The sequence below is a fragment of the Astyanax mexicanus genome, chromosome 1 (genome assembly GCF_023375975.1).
Source record: "Astyanax mexicanus isolate ESR-SI-001 chromosome 1, AstMex3_surface, whole genome shotgun sequence".
Taxonomy (NCBI): Eukaryota; Metazoa; Chordata; class Actinopteri; order Characiformes; family Acestrorhamphidae; genus Astyanax; species Astyanax mexicanus.
The window spans coordinates 39,366,421-39,388,927 of NC_064408.1; the positions used below are offsets into that span (position 1 = coordinate 39,366,421).

General features: G+C 39.9%; 1 protein-coding gene across 1 annotated transcript in view; it reads right to left on the reverse strand.

The window, feature by feature from the left end:
- The window catches only part of LOC103024598 (uncharacterized), a 40,775-nt gene that overhangs the window by 14,050 nt on the left and 4,218 nt on the right, over positions 1-22,507 (reverse strand). Inside the window, exons 5-18 of the mRNA XM_022685183.2 lie at positions 21,416-21,538; positions 20,286-20,402; positions 15,502-15,662; positions 13,701-13,847; positions 12,283-12,385; positions 12,069-12,194; positions 10,705-10,884; positions 9,975-10,219; positions 8,263-8,697; positions 6,637-6,994; positions 5,519-5,685; positions 5,301-5,397; positions 4,841-5,196; positions 712-2,710 (exon numbers count right to left, since the gene is read on the reverse strand). Of these exons, the coding sequence (XP_022540904.2) occupies positions 712-2,710; positions 4,841-5,196; positions 5,301-5,397; positions 5,519-5,685; positions 6,637-6,994; positions 8,263-8,697; positions 9,975-10,219; positions 10,705-10,884; positions 12,069-12,194; positions 12,283-12,385; positions 13,701-13,847; positions 15,502-15,662; positions 20,286-20,402; positions 21,416-21,538 (4,614 nt within the window). The remainder of the gene's footprint in view (positions 1-711; positions 2,711-4,840; positions 5,197-5,300; positions 5,398-5,518; positions 5,686-6,636; positions 6,995-8,262; positions 8,698-9,974; positions 10,220-10,704; positions 10,885-12,068; positions 12,195-12,282; positions 12,386-13,700; positions 13,848-15,501; positions 15,663-20,285; positions 20,403-21,415; positions 21,539-22,507) is intronic.

The following is a 22,507-nucleotide window of genomic DNA, read 5'->3' on the forward strand; positions in this document are numbered from 1 at the left end:
GGCGGGGTCCGGAATCGCCTCCCTCAGTGAACGCTATTGGCTGATATCTCCAGGGATTGTGACTGACCGCTACCTCCAAGAGCCGGAGGAGGGCGGGGAAAGAAGGACGGCAGGAGAGTTAGCTAACTAGCTATGCTAACCCGGGTTTAGTGCCAGGAGCGACCGCCTCTTTCGTTTACCGACCGGCCCTTTGGTGCTATTAACCCGGGTTTAGTGCCCGGTGCGACCGCCTCTCTCGTTTACCGACCGGCCCTTTGGTGCTATTAACCCGGGTTTAGTGCCTGGAGCGACCGCCTCTCTCGTTTAGCGACCGGCCCTTTGGCGCTGTTGGCCCGGGTTTAGTGCCTGGAGCGACCGGCGCTGAACAAGAGAGCCGTTTACTAAACCCGGGCTAATAGCGCCGGAGAACGGGTTGTTTGGATTTAGCATAGCCAGCTAGCTAACTCTCCTGCTGTCCCCCTTTCTCTGCGGCCGAGAGGAGGAAAATGAAGTTTAAGAGTAATATTTTGTACAGCGCGTGCACAATTCCCTTTTTTTTGTAAATTTTTATTAACTTTTTTAAAGTTAATTTACACACGCAAAATGTTTCAAAGTTTCACCTGGTATTTTTTTGCGCCCCAACCTTTGACATTGATGTGACACCATATTCTTGGCTGATCGACTGCATTTGAGGTCACTGATCATACGTAACATTACACTTCGAATCCAAACCTCTCTGCTGCAGATCTGAAGCTGCTGATGGAGGGCAGGTGATGTGCACACAGTTCTCGTGGAGGGTTCCTCATCAATCCTCGTGTTTGTCACTTTGGCCCCAGACTTGTTACACACTCCGTGAGATTCAGTTTCAGAGATCTGACTCACAATGTCCACATCTGTGTGATCAACAGCTTCATACTCCACATACTCCACTGCGGGCTCCTGCAGGAACGTTTCAGCATCAAGCCGATAGAGATCTGCACAGCGAGGGTTGTTATTGTTTCGGTTGTGTTCCGCAGCAGATGGATAAATTCTGGGTGGGAGATTTTTGCGCTCTTTTGGCTTTGGACCAGCAGAGGGCAGTAGAGTTGATCCTGTAACTACAGACTCATCATGATGGTCGCATGTTTCCAAGTTTTGCTCAGAAACAGAACTTTCTCCACTGTGCATTAGAGGCTTTTTCATCCGCTGGAGACGTGGATGTGGTTTTGGACCACCAGGGTCAAATGCTGCTCGTTCCTGACAAGCCTCCATAAGCTTTAAATCACCTGATTGACTCTCTGACTCGTCAGTTTTCCAGCTTTCTTTCATGATTTCAGATGGATTTTCATTCATACCTGATTTGGACGTATCCATCTGCTGACCCGTTTCTTTCATCTGACTTCCAGTATGAGTTATTAGAGAATTACCTGGTGTAAAAACATCTCCATCTGTTTTAGATGGGCTGGAATGTATAGACTGTTTATCCTCATCCTGATCTACACTCAAATATAAGTCATTGTTAGTGGGTTTCTTCGTGATCGCTATTAAAGGAGGATCAGTACCCAATTCTGCATCTTTACAATGACTGTCTAAAACTATCTGATTTAAGTCTTGAATGATTTCTTCTAGCACTGGATTTAAAGGCCTGGAAAGGCTGGAATCTTCTGTGGTTAATTGTAGAGGTTGTTCATGGTTCTGATTTGAGTCCGCACACTCCATTATTTTACTTGGAGATAAATCTGAGGGTCCAAAACTAGTGGATTCTTCTGTGGTTAAATCTGGAGTTTTTCGATGCTGCTCCGAGACTGCACAATTAATTAGTTCATCTAGGGGAGAATCTGATGGTCTGGAAAGGCTGGAATCTTCTGTGGTTAATTGTAGAGGTTGTTCATGGTTCTGATTTGAGTCCGCACACTCCATTATTTTACTTGGAGATAAATCTGAGGGTCCAAAACTAGTGGATTCTTCTGTGGTTAAATCTGGAGTTTTTTGATGCTGCTCTGGGACTGCACAATTAATTATTTCATCTAGGGCAGAATCTAATGGTCTGGAATTGGTGGAATCTTCTGTGGTTAAATCTTGAGGTTCACAAAGCTGATCTGAGTCTACACAATCAATTAGTTTGTCTATGATTAGATTAGATGGTGATGAATTGGTGGATTCTTCTGTGGTGGAGAAATTGGCAGATGCACAAGGCTGATTTGAGCCTTCACAATTAATAATTTCACGCAAGCCTGAATTAGAGGGTCTAGAACTGGTAGAGTCTTCTGTGATTAAATCTGGAGGTTCGTGAGGCTGATCCTTGTCTGGAAAATGAACAATTTCATCTAGGGCTGAATTGGAAGGTACAGATTTGGTGTAATCTTCATGAAACTGATCGACATCTATAGAGTGACCAAATTCCTCTGTTGCTAATCCCACAGACATCGCTGTACAAGACTGACCGGAGTCCAGGCACGAAATAAATCCATCTGTGGCGGTATCTAAATGTCTTGAATTAGATTGTAATGATTTGGATTCTTGTGTTTCACGTCTGCAGTTCATTAACAAAGCTTCATCACACACAGCATCCTCATCCTCAAAGCTCTGAAGTGCCATGGTCATCTCCATGATTGAGCACTTCACGACCTTTGGACCCCTTTGAGATCTTTTCTTCGGCTTTCCTTCCCTCTTCTTCTTGGTCTCTCTCCTCAAACTCCTCTCCATCTCCTCCACTTCCTTCTTCTCACGTTCCAGCTCCTCCAGGAACTTCCTGTTAGCAAGAGAATACACAAAATCATATTGAGTGCACGCACTTCATTTCTGCACTTATCGGATTATTCAAGTACACTTGTAGGCAACATAATTCAATTTCTTAGATCAGCGTATGCTAATGAAAAAATTGGGAAGGGTGTGTCAAATCAGATGAAATAAAAATCAGACATACAATCTATTTTGGAGAGGAGAGAAGGGTGTTATTCATTTTAAACACATTTTCAGTAGATAAGGTAAAACTGTTGTTCCCATATTTGATGGATGGACGGCAGTCGGCAGTATTGGATTACCAAATTAAAAACACGCCAGACAACAATTTTAGCGCTTTAGAGACACTTGCATTAAAAAACAAAAAACAAACAAAAAAACTTGGTACCAGGAAATGTAACAATGGCATTTCTGCAATGTAGGAATGTCAAGAGAACCAGTACTTGAGTATCAAGTCAAGATCAAATTAAAACCACTTGTTTGTATGATGCTGAAAGGAACTGAAATGATACCACCCATCATAGATCTAAGAGACAGTGATTTCTGCTGAAACGGAAGATGCAAGATAATCTTTCATGTATAGGGGAAGAAGAAAAAGCAGAAGTATGAGGATATGCGGTTTACAGCTTTCAGAATGAAAGGAGGAAACACAACCTTATCAATCTAATCTATAACAAACTTATATAAGCAACAGAAAAGAGACCCAGATCTGCACGCAGAATTCAAAGTACATAAATTTCATCAAACACTTCATAACCTGAAAAGGTTTCCATTATCAGTGGTGAACAGGGTTCAGAAAGATAAACGTTAGATTGTTAGACTAACACTGTAATGCCTAAATCAGTGCATAAATATTAGCACGCTGTATTTTTACCTAAAAAAGTTTGTTTTATTGGGTTTTTTTGGGGGTCAAAAACTCCAACCAAAATGGGTATAGAGAACCATAGAATTTCAGTGGTATTGTTACCAAATAGGAAAGTCTAGGTCTGTCAAGATGACTGATTAACATTAATGAACTAAATAATTAAATTATGTTGAAATAAAATATTTATTTAATTCTGTGTTTCTGGTTTGAGATCAGATCCTTTTTTACACCTATTACACAATTCTTTGGGTTGTTTACTGAAGTAATAAACTTAGTGTGTATCAGGTTGGGTGTGATGAGTTTTTAATCTGCTTTCCTCATTGAGATTTCCTACGCGTGTCATGCACACAGACATGGCACACATGAATCTCAGAACCTTTACCCCCATGGAGCACACTGAGATTGAAAGGATTTGTCCTGCATTTAAACAGAAATTACAGAGGCCTGTGCATCAATTAAATAGTGTGAGAGAAGGTGAGAGAACAATCTGCTAAAATACGCGTAAACATATTTTATAAATCATATGTCTTAGAATTACAGAATTAAAAACTGTATAATCATTAGACTTTATTCCACAGTAAGTCATTTAACCAGCCATCAACATTTTTACAGCTATGTTCACATTACCAGGCGAAGTGACTCAAATCTGATTTTTTGCTCAATGTGGCTCAGATCTGATTTTTTCATGGCTGTGTAAACGTGCCAAATCAGATCTTTTCAAATCAGATCTGAGCCACTTTCATATGTGGTCCTTAATCGGATATGTATCCGATCCATGGACATGAGACATGAATGTGAACGTCAAATCTGAATTCGTGCGTTTTTTTGCTTTTACTCATGAGCTACGTGCTTCTCTCTCGTACCCACACATCTCTTGATGCAGATGTGCAGCTATAGCTGCAAAAACAGCAAAAGCAAACCACCTGGTCTTTTTTCACCTCCTCGACCTGAGCAAGTACTTCAGACCAGCTGTTTAGTCTCCACTCCAGCAAAAGATGCTCCACATATGAGCTGCTAACACATCCATTTCCCTTTATAAAGCTATAAATTAGAGAGTCGTCTCTCTAATATTTTAAGCATGTTTTGTTGTTGATGAAGAAGGCGATGTTTATACGCAAATCAATGTGCGCATGTGAGGCGTTCCAGGGACAGATACTTTCACATTACACACAGATACAGGTCACCTATATTTGTGAATGTAAACAGTCAAGATAGCCAAATCTCACCTGAGGGAAGAAAAAAAAAATAATCAGATGTAATGTAAACGTAGCCTACCTCCTACTTTCTGGAGTTTTCTCTGAAAGACGCAACTCCTGGATCTTCATATTCTCCTCCATAATCCTTTCCTCTAGAACCTGCAGATCTTCCAGCTCCTGTAGAACTCTGCTCCTGTCTGGCTGCAGGAGCTGCTCAGCAGGTGAAATCGCCTCAGAGTTTGGTCTAGATGAAGAAACGCTGTCACGGCAGTTGAAACGTAGAGGAGAGGTGGGGTCATCCTCCAGCCCGATCACTCCTGCTTCAGCCAGCTCACTTGAGGACATGTGGTTCCAAGAAGGCCACTGTCTGCCCACATGGTCAGCTTTCAGCAGAACATCCAGAGCAACTTCCTGAGCCAGAACATTCTCCTCTTCCTGTGAAATACAATTAAAGAACATTAATACAATTTTAAAAATAACACTTTTCTTAGAAAACAAAAAAAAAACATATACAAAATTTAATAAAATGGGAATTTTGCCTGTAGTATCCCTGCAGTGCGGCCCAAGATTTCTTCCACAGCTTGAAGTTCCTTCTGCTCCTCCAGCTCCCAGTTACCCAGAGAGATGTCTGATAACCTACATACATACAATACAATTTTTAAACACTGATGATCACCTTAAATCTGGCCTGAAGTTATCTTTCTAACTAAACAGTAAAATAGTCCTCATAACACAAATGATCCAATAATTCACACACCTGTCTGATGCGTCATGTCTAACATCATGCAGGTCATAGGTGTCCCACAGCAGTGTGTGCGGGACATCTGTTGTACCATCTGCTTGGTCTCCACCCTCTGCCATCGTGCTAGAGAGAACATTTCGGATTGGACTGAACTCCCCCTCCCGAAAACTCCCTTCATGATCCTGCAACACACCAATAAAACATTTGATCCACACGATCATTCTGACAGACTGTAGTACACAACAAGAAATGTAGGGGGCACTCTATAATAAATGATCCACATGATCATTCTAACAAACCAGTACATTGCTGGAGGTGTGGGTTATGCTCATTCTGACAGACTGTGATGCATTACAGGAAGTATAGGGGGCGTTTAATAAATGTTCATACGATTCATATGCTCATTGACACAAAGTTCTATGTTGTCCAAATGATCCAAACAATTATTTTTCCAGACTTTAATACACTACATAAGAACACATTATAAGAACAATGTTCAAGAATCAGTAAGAAAGTTGAAGTTGTGTCGGGGCTGGATACTTCAACAAGACAACGACCCTAAACACTAAACACTGTTCAAAATATACTAAAGCATTTGTACAGGGGAACAAGTACAATGTTCTGGAATGTTAATCCACGTCCCAGACCTGAATATTAAAAAAAATAAAAATAAAAATAAAAAACTGTGGTGTGATTTAAAGCTCAGAAATCATCAAACATGACTGAACTGGAGACGTTTTGTAAAGAAGAATGATCTAATATACCTTAAACCAGATGCCAGACTCTCATTGGAAGCTATTGGAAGCATTTAGAGGCCGTAATTTCTGTAAAATGAGGATCTGATCTAATGTAATTGATGTATTTTTTCTGTTGGGGTACACAAATTTATGCACTTGACTAATTTAGTTTAAAGAATTATTGCACACTTTCTTTAAACCCTATAAACTTCATTTCACTTCTTAAATATCACTGTGTTCATCTGCTATATAATATATTTAACTAAAAATTGCTGATCCAAACAACCAACGATTTATAAAGAAAAATCATTAAAATAATCAAACTGCCCAAACTTTATGATTTTATACCACTGTAAGTGAAGGCGATGTTCTATAAATATTAATATTATTACGTACCTGTTGCTTAGTGCTGTACCCACACCCCTGTGAGTCCGTCTGAGTGGGCTGGTCACGGCAGTGCTCTGAGGGGCTGTGGCACTTTGGTGGTCTCTGCAGGGCAGGAGAGCTGGGGCTGATGGTCACGGTGTATGAACTCTCCAGGTTGTCTACTGGGAGGCTGAGCCAGGGATTCTTGGGCAGTGTGGCTGATCGCTGCACTTTTATCTCAAAGTTGAGAGAGTCTGAGGTTATTCTGGGAATGATGTGAATACTCGCTGTTGTAGAATTGCTGCCAGCAGTTCCATGATCCAGATCCTCCGAGTCAGACATGCTGGAGACATTCTCCTCACTGATCTGCAGCTGGGGAACCTTTAGCCTGGACAGAGAGGTGACCGATAAGAACATATAATTTACATTATATGTAATATTTATAAAACTGTCAATACCATGCTTAAACCCTCACATTTCTACTTTTGTATTTTATTTTTAAAAGAAGTAGGCCTTGTTTGTTTGGATGAGACATTGTGCCAGAAATAACTGCAATAAATATTATTTTAAGACAATTTACTACCATACGATAAAATATTAATATAATAGCACCCTAATTCATAAATACCCATTTTAAAGATTAAGGAAATTTTATTTATTAAGAATATTCAGATATTGCATCAGTAATATAATACATTTATATCCATCAATAAAAAACCCTAAATAAAATAAAACTGATGCTTTCAAATAAAGCTGAACAACTGACTTGTCAGGAAGAAGTGCCCATTTAATGCAAAACTACACTAAGGAATACTGTGGTCAGAAAAAAATATTGCAGTAATGTCCATATACAGCTCTAGAAAAAAAAAAAAAAGACCACTTAAAATGATTATTTTCTTTGATTTTACCAAATAGAAAACCTCTGGACTATAAATCAAGAGGAAGATGGAGGATCACAAGCCATCAAACCAAACTGAACTGCTTGAATTTTTTGCACCAGGAGTGGCATAAAGTTACTCAAAAGGAGTGTGTAAGACTGGTGGAGGAGAACATGCCAAGATGCATTAAAACTGATTAAACCCAGGGTTATTCGACCAAAAATTGATTTCTAAAACTTTATGAATTGGAACTTGTTTTCTTTACATTATTTGAGGTCTGAAAGCTCTACATCTTTTTTGTTATTTCAGACATTTCTCATTTTCTGCAAATGCTCTAAGTGACAATTTTTATTTGGAATTTGGGAGAAATTTGTCCGTAGTTTATAGAGCTGTATTTAATGATTATTCTGAAGCATTTCTATTGGTCAGTTTATCACCAAGAACAATTTATACTTCTGTGCCAAGTCAACACCTTGCCTATGATGTAGCCTGTGTGAGTGCCCTACACAGCTGTCCGCGTTTATACATCTGCATGCGTGCGTGCATGCATCCACGTCGAGGCAGGAATGTGTGGCCGGCTTAGCAGACCAATCACAGCTGCTGCTGTCTGAGTCACACAATGTGTAGTAACATTTCTGGGGAGGTGCCCGTCAGGCTACAGCAAAACGTCCACGGCCACAGGCCTGGTACACGTAGGCTATAGCGTAGATTTGACGTAGAAGTATAAATTGGCCTTCATTTAAAAGCTTTTGAAAGGTGGTGCATCTCCTAAACCTACCTGGATGTAGTCTCTCTGCTGTAGGGCATTCTGGGTAGACCATCCTGCCCCTCTTTTCCTTCAATCTGACCACCACCTGCTCCTTCAAAACCAGAATCAAAAGAGCTAAGGGACGGCGGCTTTCCTGCCAGCGAGGCAGCGTCCGGCAGCACTGCTGACCGCAACGGATTATTCTTTACACAGTCCTGTTTATTCAAATCAGGATGTGAAGATGAAGGCCTCACTGAGGCCATGATTGACACAAACCCAGAATCTCTCTGGACGCTGCGTTCACTGTCCACCGTTTCAGTACTCTCGTTTCTTCTCGGAATGAGGTCAGAGTTCACCGTCTCACGGCTGCCCTTCAGGTACTCATACTGCCACTGCAGAGCTAACTGGAGATCACGAAGCGTCGCTGAACCAGGAGACGTCAGCAGCTTCCTTAAGTTCATACACCTGCAGACCAGATATAAAAGCATCAGGATTAACATGCTAGTAGTTAAAGGGAGCCTCTTATTAATTAATTAAAAAATCCCAGTGATTTTGGTTAGTGCTGAACGATATACACAAAGCTTATGACATTATATTTCTTAATTTTATACAATACAATAGAATTCTGATTCTGAATTCTTTGGTACAGGTCCCCTTTAATCTGAATTACAGCCAATCAAACATTTTTATCTAAGATGATTGAAAATACACCAAATCACCTTACTCACCGAAACGAACTATTTTCATGGTCTGCTGAAAAGCATCCATTTGACATTTGGTGTAAAATACTCAATTGACTGCTTAATAGTAGTAGCTATTGGAACCTTACGGTGCATTTACACAGCTCCATCGCGACAACTGCACAGTGACGTATCCCATTCATTCATCCCATTCAATGGAAAGCGCCGCCTCAGTCAGACGCAGTTGCGTGGTGCATCACGGGTCCGATCATTGAGAGCGGGGGATGCGATGAAAAGTTGAGCAGAGCTGAACTTGATGCAAATGAATCCGTCCAACGCGATGTGTCTGTCCAATCAGAGAGCAGGTGTTCGTCTGATACGTGTCTGCAGCGCAGTGTCTGAAAACATTTAGTTTCGCTTTCAAGTGTCCAGAGAAGCCTGGAAGAGAAGTTTCAGGCTTTCCTGCCTCATATATTAAAACCCTGCTGATTTACAGGGACTCTGATCACAGTAATACTGCGAGGAGAAAGGCTGCAGAGATTGTTGGGGTCTCTAGTGGGTTTTTAAAATATTAATATATAATTTAATTGGATAGGTTTGCTTTTGTTAGCCTCTATTCTGCTCACTAGACAGTGTAATAAAGCTCAATCGAACATATATATTTATTAATACACATTTATTTTTTTAATTTATAGAAAATAATAATAGCTTGTATAAAAGCATTTAAATTTATTAGAATGATTTAATTGGACGACGCAGGGAACACCTTTGTCACGCCCACATGCAAGCAGTTGGAGGGGGGCAGTGCGACCATGTGCGTTGACACGACGGAGCAGTGTAAATGCACCGTTAGGCTCCATCACTGTTAGTTTACACCAAAAAGTATGCTGCCTGGTCCCAGAAACACCAGTTCCCTTTATATTTTTACCATCCCATAAAACTCCCACAGTGATGTGAGTGAGGTTTTTTTCCCCTGTGGCCCACTGTCATTAATGTTTTGTGAAAACTCCTTTTAATCCTTTTAGGATTTTAAAAAAGGTTTAAAAAGTAACATGATCAAACCTGTGAGCGAGTTGTTTGCCTGCATTCTGCAGCTGTGGGTCAGATATGACATTAGCCAGGTGCGCTAGCTGAACCAACTCCTCCACCTGAGGACAGGTGTGCACTCTGAGAAACGACTCCAGCGCAGGCCTCCATTCGCGCCCGGCTGAAACTTCGCCCTGACTGTCCTGCTCCGTACAGCAGGTCACCCACAGCAGGTCCTGCAGGAAACTCTCACACACTGCTAGACTGTACCAGCTCTGGATCTACACCCACAAAATGGAAATATAAATAACAATACATTTATACAAAGAGCAGTTAATTTGTTTAATTTACTTTATATAGGATTTACTCCAATAGAGATTATTTATTTATATTATAAAACAAATACTCTATCCATCTCCAAAACACTACAAATATTCAACTTGTGTCCACTTTTAATTCTGAGAACAGTATGTTACCAGGAAAATGAGGAAATTGAGAAGCTTGAACTGTTTGCTTAGTTATTTGTCAGGATAATTTCAATCTGTGATAATCACAGTTCTGGGCAATTCAGTCTGTAGCTAAACATCACCTGTTAATACAGTCACTAAGAGGAAATGAAAAGAAGGCATGCATGGAGCTCTGTAGAAAACAGTCAGTGTATAACACGATTGACCTACACAAACACCACAAAGGAAAAGAAAAGAAGAAGAAGACGACAAAAAATAAAAAGAATCTCAGTTTGGAGAAATGAATAAATGGATCTTACTTTATTGTGGAGCTGGTGGAAGAGGCAGTGCGTGCGGATGTTACTGTACTGAAGCTCCACTGCTGATCTAAACCGCTCCTTCTGCTGCTCCAGCTCAACCACCCACTGCTCCCCAACACTGCGCTCACCCACATTCTCCACTAATGTGTGGATCACATCCTCCGCACGCCTCACTAGAGCCTACAAACAAAAGCATGGATTTCAATCAGTAAACGCAGCTTAGCGAAGTCACAAGTAAACCTTTTTTTTCTTTTTATAATGTTCCGGTACATCAGCTTACAGACGCCCTGTGCTGCGGACAATTGTGCTCCCTCTGAGCACCGGCAGCTTGATGGCAAAGCTGCACGAGCGGGGGTTCAAACCTGCAACCTCCCACTCATCCTGGCAGAGGTTTAGACCGCTGGACCACTCGGCGCCCTGTAAACCTATTTTTTTCTAATAAAGCTAATGTAGCTAACACATAATGAAAACTAGGCACTGCTAAGCTACAGCGCTACCATAGCTAACAAATTATTAACGCTTTTATTCCAGCAAATATGCTGCGTTCCACTTACCTTAGATGTCAGGGTTAGCACTGCCCGAGGTTAGCCTTTTTAGCAATATTAGTTGATAAACAATTGAAGAGTATTATGGAAGCTCATCCGAAATGACCATGTGTGTGTGTTTTTATCAGAAAATTACAGGCTGAACTACCTACTATTTTTCACAGAACTACGTGGTCCTCCGGTAATTTTAGTCCCGTCAGGACTCACATCTCTGAGTTTCGTCACCTCGGTTTAATAAAAAAAGCTATTTGTCCACTGCCACGCACCGTAATTACACAAACACAACAGCAAGTGGACATAGAGGAGCTACTGAATGTGATCGAGAAAGCCTAAAAACTCACTGGTCCTCCTTTTTTTAATTGCAGTCCAGATGCATGTGTTTTATCATTGAGTAAAAGTGTGAACTATATTTTTCACAGACGTCCCCCTAAAAAACGAATTCCATCCGGATAGGGCTTAATACAACTGTTGGTATAGAGGCGGCCATCTTGGTTTCTGGCTCTGCTGACATTCCAAGTAGAAATTCTGACCTGTAGAAGCATTCAATTTAATCTCCTACTAGGAAACTCTGACTTCCTGGTTTAAACAGAACACATTAGTACTGTAACTCTAACATAGCTAACAAGTACTAAACGCTTATATTCTAGCAATTAACACTGGAGCTACATAATTAGCCAACATGTAATAAAAGCTTATATTCCAGCTATTAGTACTGAAGTGATAGTATAATAGCAGCTCACAACCTGCAGATTAGCAAAAAAGTGTAAGGTATGAATTTGCATAGCAGGACTGAGAAGCTAAGATCCGTAGTGCAGATACCATAGCATGAGTGTAAACAGACGCCTCAAACTCCAGCTTCAGTGTTTCAGCGCTGCCACCATCTGCAGCAGTCTCTGTGCTGAACGACTGCAGCTTCTGCCACACCAAATCCATCTGTGACTCAACCTGTGAGAGCAATAAATCACATTAATCTGAATTAAAACAAGTGTTCGGGACATGGGGGGAGAAATTGCATTAATTGTTGAATTGTAACCTGTTGTGCTTCTTTCTGGAGGTTGAGGAGTTGCAGCTGCCCTCGCGCTTTTGAGAACGCCTGCTGCCACAGCAACTCCACCTTCTCCACCGCCGCTGTTATTCTACGAGAGAGAGTGAGAGAGATAAAGAGGGATAATATATTTAAACATTTTAGGCGACACCTCTGTATACAAATTCAGCAAAGCATTAGCTACAAAGATTATCTTACGCAATAATAAAGAAAACTTTCAATTTCACGGAAAGACCCACAAGCACATTTAACATTTGTCTCTGCAAACATTCAACATTCAACCATATTTTTTGCACTATACGGTGGACTTAAAATCATTTCATTTTCCCAAGAATCGACAGTGCGTCTTATAATCCGGTGTGCCTTATGTATGAATTTTACCAGTCATGTTGTAAGAAGCATTAAAGCCACTCCTCTGAAGTACGGTGTTATACAGGAATTTCAGTTTAGTTCTCCAGCAGTATTAGCATTGCCCGCTAAAAGATCTGGGTCTTTCACCCTTCAGAGGCAAGTAATAATCGGCCTGTACCCGGCAAGACCTCCCGAATTAGTAGGAAAATATGGCGACACTCCTGTTCCTTACTAGTGTCACATAATGCACCTTATGATCTGGTGCGCCTGGTGTATGATAATAGACCAGAAAATAGACGTTTTTTTTATTGATAGTGCGCCTTATAGTAAGTAAAATACAAAATGAAATGAAAAACATTTTAATGTGTTACAAATACTGCAACAACTGACCTATAGTAGATACTATAAAAGGTGCAACAAAGTTCTATAATACTTAATGAATTGCTTATGTTATTAATATGCTTATTATGTTCAGATATGCCCTCAGCTGATGTTTTTGCTTGTTTGATGAGATGGGTTAATGTGGCATTTTCCTGTTCACAGCAATTTCACTGAACATTCTCACTTCCATTTTAGGAATTACATCACATACTGTTGCTGAGGTCATATGTAACTGGACAGTGAACATGTGGTTAATCCACTGCACTGGAAATAGCTTATTTTATTATTTTACACCATTTTTTTTTAACAAAGCCACATGTAAAGTCAACATGACCCTAGGACTGATGTGGAGAGAGCACGGGACTCTAAACAGGTGATCCTCGGATAATAGTGACAGCCTCTTAGCCAGCTGGAGCAATCAAAGCTCCTACTGGACCTGAAATTAAACACTGATTAATTAAATTAGTGTGGTGTAGAATGGGGGGGAACTGGGCCAACACTGGAGTGGTGTAACCAAGGTAGTGGGTACAGGTATGGCTTACATGGAGGTGGGATGACATTGTGTACAGTGCATATCAGGACATGGTGTGTAGCTGCACTTCAGCTGGATCATCGGCTGTGTGTGTGTGTGTGTGTGTGTGTGTGTGTGTGTGTGTGTGTGTGTGTGTGTGTACCTTTCATAGTTGTGCAGCATTTCCAGCGCAGTGTGTGTGTAGAGGTGAGTTCCCACCATGGCCTGATAACACTGATCACTTTCAGGAAAACGAAACTTCTCCAGCACACACTCGCACCTCCTCAACAACTCATCCAGACCAAGATCACTGAGCATGAACAGGAGAGAAACAGAGCAAGAGAGGAAGAGTATGACACAGGGGGGAGAGAAAGAGAGAGCGCATGAGTAAGAGTGAAAGAGAAAGAGTGAGGGGGGGGGGGGGGGGTGAAAAGACAAAAGCAGCTTTCAGTGGCAAAACAAAGGCAGACGTAGCAAATTAATTTCACATGGATGACTTGAGATTTTTAAACAAAGCTCAGAGACTACAGTAGCTCCTGTTGCATATGTGGACGAAGCAGAAACTTCCAACTGCTTCCTAACAGCCAGAAAAACAACAGCATTTAAAGTGACGCATTATTTTGTTTTTGTAATAAATGAATATGTAATTGTTTGAAAAGTACTTAAATTTTTTTTACTCTTCAGTTTTAATTCTGTGTTTCATTGCTAAAAATGCTGAAAAAGCAGAAGGCTACTGATATCTCCATGTTCGCTGTAGCTCTTGTATCAGTGCCATCGCCAGCACACTGACTGCGCAAGTAACAAGATAATAACAAGCTCTAATAAAAATGTAATATGGTCAGAAAAACTTCATTCCGAAAACAGAGCAGTCTCATTGGTTTCCTCCATATATTCTTGGCATTGAAGGGATAGTCACAGAATCAAAATGAGACCATTTATTAGAATATTTTTGTCATTTTCCCCATGCTACTCTTTCCAATAAAACCACAAAATTTTAGACTACTGCTTCAGATCTGTTCTATCACCCTTCTGGACACACCACTGGGCAAAATTACTGTCAATCAGCTATTTTGTAGAACTAATTGACAAGCAAATCTATGTTATACACTGAACAAAATCTGATACTAGAAACTAGTGTCTGACTGTTCACACAAACAATTCTAGCCAGAAGCTGCCAATCATTACCACCCACTGCTCTGTCCACTGTGGATGATAATACCTATGCTGTTCTTTGATGCATTTCCATTACAAACAAAACCCTGATTCGAGGAATGTTAAATACCTGCACAACTTTGGAAATGCAAATGTCCCATCCATCTGGTTGCCACTATCCGTCCTGCAGGGTTTATACACTTTTTAACCAATACATTTTCACGATTTTTTCATGTCTTTTCCATGCCTTCAAGCCAAATTTAATGATCATGATGATTATAATAAACCTACCATAAATCTGACACAATCTTTAATAATAAAATGTGTATTAGATCCTGAGAGCTCTATTGTGTGTGGCTAAATTACTGAATTAACTCTGAGCTGATGTATTGTTTAGCTCAAAATAGATTTTCTCCATTGGTAAACAGAAACAAAGATCTGTATTTCAAATTTACATGACTTTTCCAAAACTTTCTGGGTAATTTTGTTTTTCAAATTTTATCCATGCCTGGAAACTGCTATATTCAAATTCCATGACTTTTCCAGGTTTTTCATTACTGAACAAACCCTGGTACTAGCATTGCCATAAGTACACTGGCCAGTGTTCACCCTCACTTGTATACATATATGGGTGTTTCCAAGCCACGCCCTGATTTCTTGAACACTGCATGATCAATTTGCATACTGCGATCTAATTACTTTTGGCATGTCCTGGTATTTTTTTTTATTTAGTTTCTAGCGATATTAGCCCTATACAAAGCATACAGAGCTCCATAATAGAGTGAAGCGTGTATTGGGCGAATGTGTGTTACCTGCGTATCTGCTGGAGCTCAGCCTGGTTGCTGGAGCAGAACTGAGAAAGTCTGGAGGGGTCCGCAGGAACTGGCAATGCTGAGATGGACTGTAAAGCGCTGATGCACACTGGCAACCTCTGGACCACTGCCACAAACTGCTGCACAAAACTGTCTATTTCCTGCACACACACAAAAGACAGGAAACGTAACTGACAATCATCTTTTAAAACATACCTTTGCTTTTCTTTAGCAGTTTCTTCTCTGGTTCAGTCATTTCCAGTCTCTCTCCAATTATAAGGAACTTTATTGCATGATGCACACAAAGGAAGGCCGGAACGTGTATAAGATATGACTCAAATATGACTGACTTCAGACTGCGGGCAAATCTAATTTGTTTCTTAAATCAGATCTGTTTGGTTGATTGTCTGCACTGCTAGTGATCAGATCTGCATGTCTGGACATCACAAACATGTATCTGCATGGGTGGCTGTCAGTAATTAACCTTTGAAGTATTAGGATCCAAAAGGGAGCATCACTCACTTTGGATTTGATTAGGTCATTGTCAAAAGTTTGATTATGAAGTACTACTGCAGTCTTAGGAAAAAAACAAGGGGTGCACAGACACATAAGTACACTACCAGCACCCTTTTACCCATGTAGAACACCATAGCAACCACCTAGCAGCAACTCAAACACCACAACACATGGTATAGCTACTAGCTATCAGCAGCCTACTAAACATTTTAGCAAGCATAAGAAAACATGACAGCCATGTAATAATGCAACAGAAATCACATCTAGCTTCACGTGACAATCACATGGACCACATAAGACTCCAGGCAAATCGGTCTCTATTTGATTAGGTCATTGTCGTATTGAGTGACTCAGAAGATGCACTGAAATTCTATTGTAAATCACATTTTAGACCACCTCCAAACATTAGATTTCATGCGGTTTCTGGCTGTTTAAACTATTAAATCAATCTGAATACAATCTATATATGCTGCAATTAGGTTTGAGCTGGAAGTCTGAACAGACTTAGTTCTACACCAAAAAAGAAAAAGCCACAAAAAAGGCCACATTTACTTACCTAAAGAAACCTCAAGCACTAGCAAAACCCAGAAACTAATCAATGAAAACACCAAAAATGCTCCAAGAATCACCCAAGCTGCAAACACCAGAACACATCCACAACCACACCAACAGCACTGACTATACACAGCAGAATGAGCCAGAAGGAGAGAGAATAAAATGAAGGCAAAACATTGGGGAGATGGAGAAAGCACACATGCAATTGAGTTGCTAATGAGTTGAATAACTGGTGTGTTTCACCATGGTAACAGTAGTGTAGAGCCTCATTCATGAGCTCCAGGATCAAAGCTCTTGTGCAACAGGTGACGCAGGAGATGGGTTGGGAGTACCATTTATAAACATGGACAAATGTCTGATTATGAAGGACTACTGTTAGCTAAAACGTCTGTGCACCCTCTTTCCCTGATACAAGTACACTACCAGAACCCTCACACCCATGTGGAACACCATAGCAACCACCTAGCAGCAACACCACAGCACAGGGTATAACAACTAACTACCAGCTGCCTACCAAACATCTTACAAGCATATTCTAGCAAGCATGGAAAGGGGAAAAAAAAAAAAAAAACAGCATAGCATCCACCCATCAGCAACACCCCAGCACAAGGTAAAGCAACTTGTGTGCAGCATGTTGCCATGACCATGAATATTAAGGAAAAATGCCACTTTTTTCTCTATTAAATAAATGAAATACATCTACACTATTTGCAATGCTTTTCAAAGAAAAAAAATTGCTACTGTATAACTTATTGAACACTAAGCATCAACATTCTAGCAAAAAAGGATAATTTATTTACCTCAGCAGTGCATTTTTAGAATAGTGCTACGAAGCTAAATTTCTGACCAATCAAATTTATTTTAGCTGTGCTACTCCAGTCACAAATTTAACCAGCTAGCTACATCAGTAGTGCAGTTCTGATCATAAAATGTACGTCAGCAGTGCAAATAATCAAAGTTAGCTCAGAAAAAGTATTCTAAACTCATTAATTTACTTAAGCTATGCAGTACTAGTCACTAATTCCACCAGCACACTAAGTAGGACCATTCTAAACATAACTGTACCTCAGCAATGACATTTTAGTCAAATTTAGCTTAGTGCTATTCTAATAAAACATGTACATAAAATTCTAGCATGTAGTATTCTAGTTACATATTAAGCTAGTTTATTTCCTCAGCAGTGCAATCTTAGTCATAAGTGTACCTCAGCTGTGTTAATCAGGGCACCTGAGTGAAATTTACAAAGAGAAAAGCTGACAGACTTTTGGGAAACAAACACCAAGCTAATGTCATATTAGCACTGTAGCTACAGCATGTAGCTTTTAGCTAGAAAACAGGCTGTTAGTAAAAGAGGCAGATAGTAAACTGGGAGTGTGATAAATAGTGCTGAATGCTTTATTTAGTTGAATTTATACATTACTGTATTTTATGGACTATAAGGCGCACTGTATGAGGCACACCATCAATAAACGTCTCTTTTCTGGTCCATTTTCATACATAAGGTGCACCGCATTATAAGGCGTACCGCATTATAAGGCGTAAGTCAAATAAGCAGTGAATGTTAAACTACACAGATTTCTCTCCTGAAAACTGTTTATTTGGGTGAGTAAAGCACTTCTGTTTACTTACTTTAAGCTTAGATTTCCAGTATTTTAGCACAGTTAGCAGCAGTGGTTAGCAGCAGCGCTACACTGAGAAACCCTGAGTGTTCTGGCAACCCAGGGTGCTATTAGCTAGAGGTTTGTCACAGTAAATGTGCAGATTACAGTCCAATATTCTCACCCCTGAATGGCAAGAGCTAGTGTTGCGGTTAGCGGCTATTGCTAACACTGCTGCACTCAGTCTCAGTGCTGGAGAACTAAACTAAAACTCCTTTATAAAGCTGTACTTCAGCAAAACGGCTTTACTGCTCCTTAATACCTGACTGGTAGAATTCATACATAAAGGCGCACCAGATAAGGTGCACTGTCGATTTTTGGGAAAATTAAAGAATTTTAATGAGCCTAAGGGCAAAAAACAAAACAAAAGTAGTTTTATGTAAAAAAACACTGCATTTGTTGGTTGCCAAGTTTCTGCCAGCTCTCGCTCTCACTTCCTGCATCCCCCTTCCCCCCCCCACCTAAAATAATCAGTGCATCTCTAATAATATTTTACACTCTGCAGATCTTTTTCACCTTATCCATGTTAATATTATTATTATTATTGCCCCGCTGTTTTTGAGATAGACACTGTTCTATTTCTAGATTGCGTGGTCTAATGGTGTGATGCAAGCTTGTATACAGCTTTTCAGTAAGTGCTAAAGTTTACGTACATTTTTAAATAGCTCTAGCAGACAATTTTCCCAAACAACTTAGGGACACCATAGCAACACAGATACCTTAGCAACCTTGTAGCAACACCATAGCAACCACCACAGATGCCACTGCAACACCACCCACGTAGGAATGCCACAATAGCAACCACCACAGATAGCATGGCAATATCTTAGAAACCACCTAGCAACATCATACAATGACCTAGGATACCATAATGACTGGTTGGAGCCATTTAAGCCACGCAACCATCCTGTTTTTATAGTTTTGTTTCACTCACTCAAATCATTAAACACTTGACAATAAGGTTTCTGGGCTGATTTACAGATGTAGATTTGTATGAAATGAAACGGAGCTGTTTGGAGAGAGTGGAAGAAGAGCAGCATGCAGAACCTGTTAGAGCTCACACACATCATATGACTGCAAGAGTATCTGAGAGAGAGAGAGAGAGAGAGAGGGAAAAAAAAAAAAAAAAAAAAATGCGCGCGCACACACACTAACACAATGACTCACTGGCTCTCACATTTGGCTTCACCATTAGGCCTTGAACCCCGTCTCCTCCTCCCAGTCACCCACACAGACCCACACACAAACTCACATGATTTAAATTATGGTATTCATTGTCTCTTGTGCACTGATGTGTGTGGGAAGCATGTATCACATGACCCTGAAAATGCACATTCTGCTCTATACACACACACACAACAAACAGCAATGAATTAGTTTAAAAGAATGCATTGAATTTGGGATGTTACAACTGGCCAAACAAAAAAAATGGTTCATACAATTAATAAAATGTGAAAAATATTAACTAAAACAAATAAAATCTGCAACCAACTCAAACAGATAAGGAACACAAACATTAAAATGTTCACGTTATTAAAATGTTAAATAACACAAACACTGTTAAATGTACTGTCAATTTAATTTCAAACAAATTATACTTTATTACTTTAAACTCTACCTCCACATGCTCATGTTCACCTGATCCAGTTGGAAGTGAGAGTCTACAAATATTTGGACATGTACCGCATTTCTGACTGTTTGTGTTCTTCAGCTTCTAAAACCACTTGGGTTCTGACAATGAGATTTTAATGTTTAGATACAAAAATAATACAATATAAATGACACGACACGTGTTGCAATAGCAAGTGTTTTTCTGAGCTGAATTACTTATTGAAAGTTGTTGATAGGCAGAGGGCCTTGGGATTGTTTTGCTACTTGCTATGATGTACTGTTTTTGTAGGTTATTTTAAACCTGCATTATAAAGCCTAAAATAATGAGTTAGCTGAGCTGTGGTGTGTTACTGTAAACTGGTTACTGCTGCAACCCTATTCATAACTTGCGGGCTACAGCCTCTATACATTGCACCTCCAGCCACTTTCTGATCCAATACTGACCTTAACAAAGCTGACCCAGCTGCTGTGGCAGTAGACGAGATATCCTCCCAGACTGGCTGTCAATTGGCTGCGGTCAATGTAGTTCCACAACTCACACACTTCTTTGAGGAACACGCACTGTTTCAACACAAATAACCACACATACAAACACATAAATAATAATAAAAATATGAAGTCCTTCAAACTAAGGCAAAGGCAATAAAATACTGATCTAATACCCAGTAATAGGTATAGGTCCAACACTGTCCGGAACAGCTGGATCAAAAATACAAGAAGCATAGTCCAATAGAATACATTAGCCTAAATTAGGGGTTCTTAACCTGGTGGTACTGACACAGTTCCTAGTATAGGGAATGGGTGATTTTATAAATAAAAAAAAAAAAAGAAATTCTCTGATTATTATTTAACTATATTTAACTGAATTATATTTAACTATACGAAACTTGTTTGAGGCAAAATGAAAACGTTCCTGTGTCATTAGTGCAGAGCATAAAGAGTCGTAGGAAAAATAAGACAAAATCAGTAATGAATAAATCTATTTAACTGCCCTCGGGATGAGGCCTCACAGAATATTTTGAATTTAAAGGGCATTGCACAGTTTATTAAAAAAAAAAAAAAGGTTAAGAACCTCTGGCCTATAAACTACATGCATCACCTATATGATTAACTCTACAACTCAAGCATATATATATATATATATATATATATATATATATATATATATATATATATATATATATATATATATATATATATATATATATAGAGAGAGAGAGAGAGAGAGAGAGAGAGAGAGAGAGAGAGAAGCATGCATGCAAGCCAGCTTCCCAAGCTTCGTAGGAAAACAAAAAAATTGTTTCTCAGCTTAAGGATGATATGCAGACTGTGATAAGCAAAGTGCATTAACACAAAAATATTATCTCTTAATAATTAATAGTCAAAAAGAAAAATGGTCATGGACATCTCTTCTGAAGAACTGTTGGTTTAAGTGGCAGTAACAGCCATGCCTGACTACATAACTTTATAACCCAGGCCTATTATACAGTGAAGAACCCAGACGTAAACATGCTGTGTGTAGCTGTGCGATTGGCTACTCTACTGTAATACATTCATTCAGATTCAGACATTACCTTGTAGGCGTTTTGTGGGGAGTAGCTGGCTTTCTTTGGTAGCAGCAGCTTCTGCAGCAGCTTTAGTGCATCCCTCTTCCTGGGCTGAACCACATACACAGAGTGAACAGTCCTCCTGTGCAGCTACCGGAAGATTCAACACCACGATTACATTTTTCATAATGGCTCATGATTGATCTATATTAATTAGCCACAAAACAATCATTAACCCCCAATCTGCAACAACAATCCTTAATCTAAACTGAAATGTACTGGAAACTGAAAAAGTTTGGAGAACTTTTTTACTGGTCCATTCATTATGAAATGTTGACGATTTAAAAAACAACTTTCAGATTTATGAAAAATGGAGATGCAAACAGAAATATACACCTTACACTACTGTAGACTCCTGATAGATTATATAATTAGCTGGCAGTGTGCAGCAGGGGGAGTGCGTGTGTGCTTGTGTGTGTGTGTATGGACAGTTTCTGTAGTGATGTAGGGAAGATAAGGGCACAGTCTGAACTCTTCATTAGATAAGTGCAGGCATATGACCCTCTGCGCACGCATGTGACTCCTCACACCCCCCCCTAACTCCGTTAGAGATGGAGGGAAATGACGCACAGTGAGAGGAGAGAACTAAACTGTGGCCTCAGAACAAGACGGAGCTTCTCTAAAGAAACTAAAGATAAAAGAAAAGGTTATATAAATGAGATTACAGTGGGAAGGGTGAGGAAGATGTGATGCTCCTACAGTGAAAACAGAACACAAGACAGAGACCTTTAGAAACCTTTGCTGTGAAACTCCATTGACCAGGTTCTCCGGCTTTTGTAGCAACCCAGCTAGTGATTCACTCAATACAGCTGTGCAAAAATATGGGTTTGAACCTTTGTCCTTTAAGTCACATATAAGCAGGACTAATTGCCAAGACAAGTTTGGTATCTAACATGATGCTTTTGCTTGACTGATCTGGACAGGGCCTGTGCAATAGGGCAACTTCAAGCTGATGCGCAAAAAAAAAAAAAATCAACTAATGCATGTTCCTTACAGATGTGGCATAATTTATGTGAAAAATACCAGGCTTTCCAGCTGTATAAGATTTGTCAAAAAGCA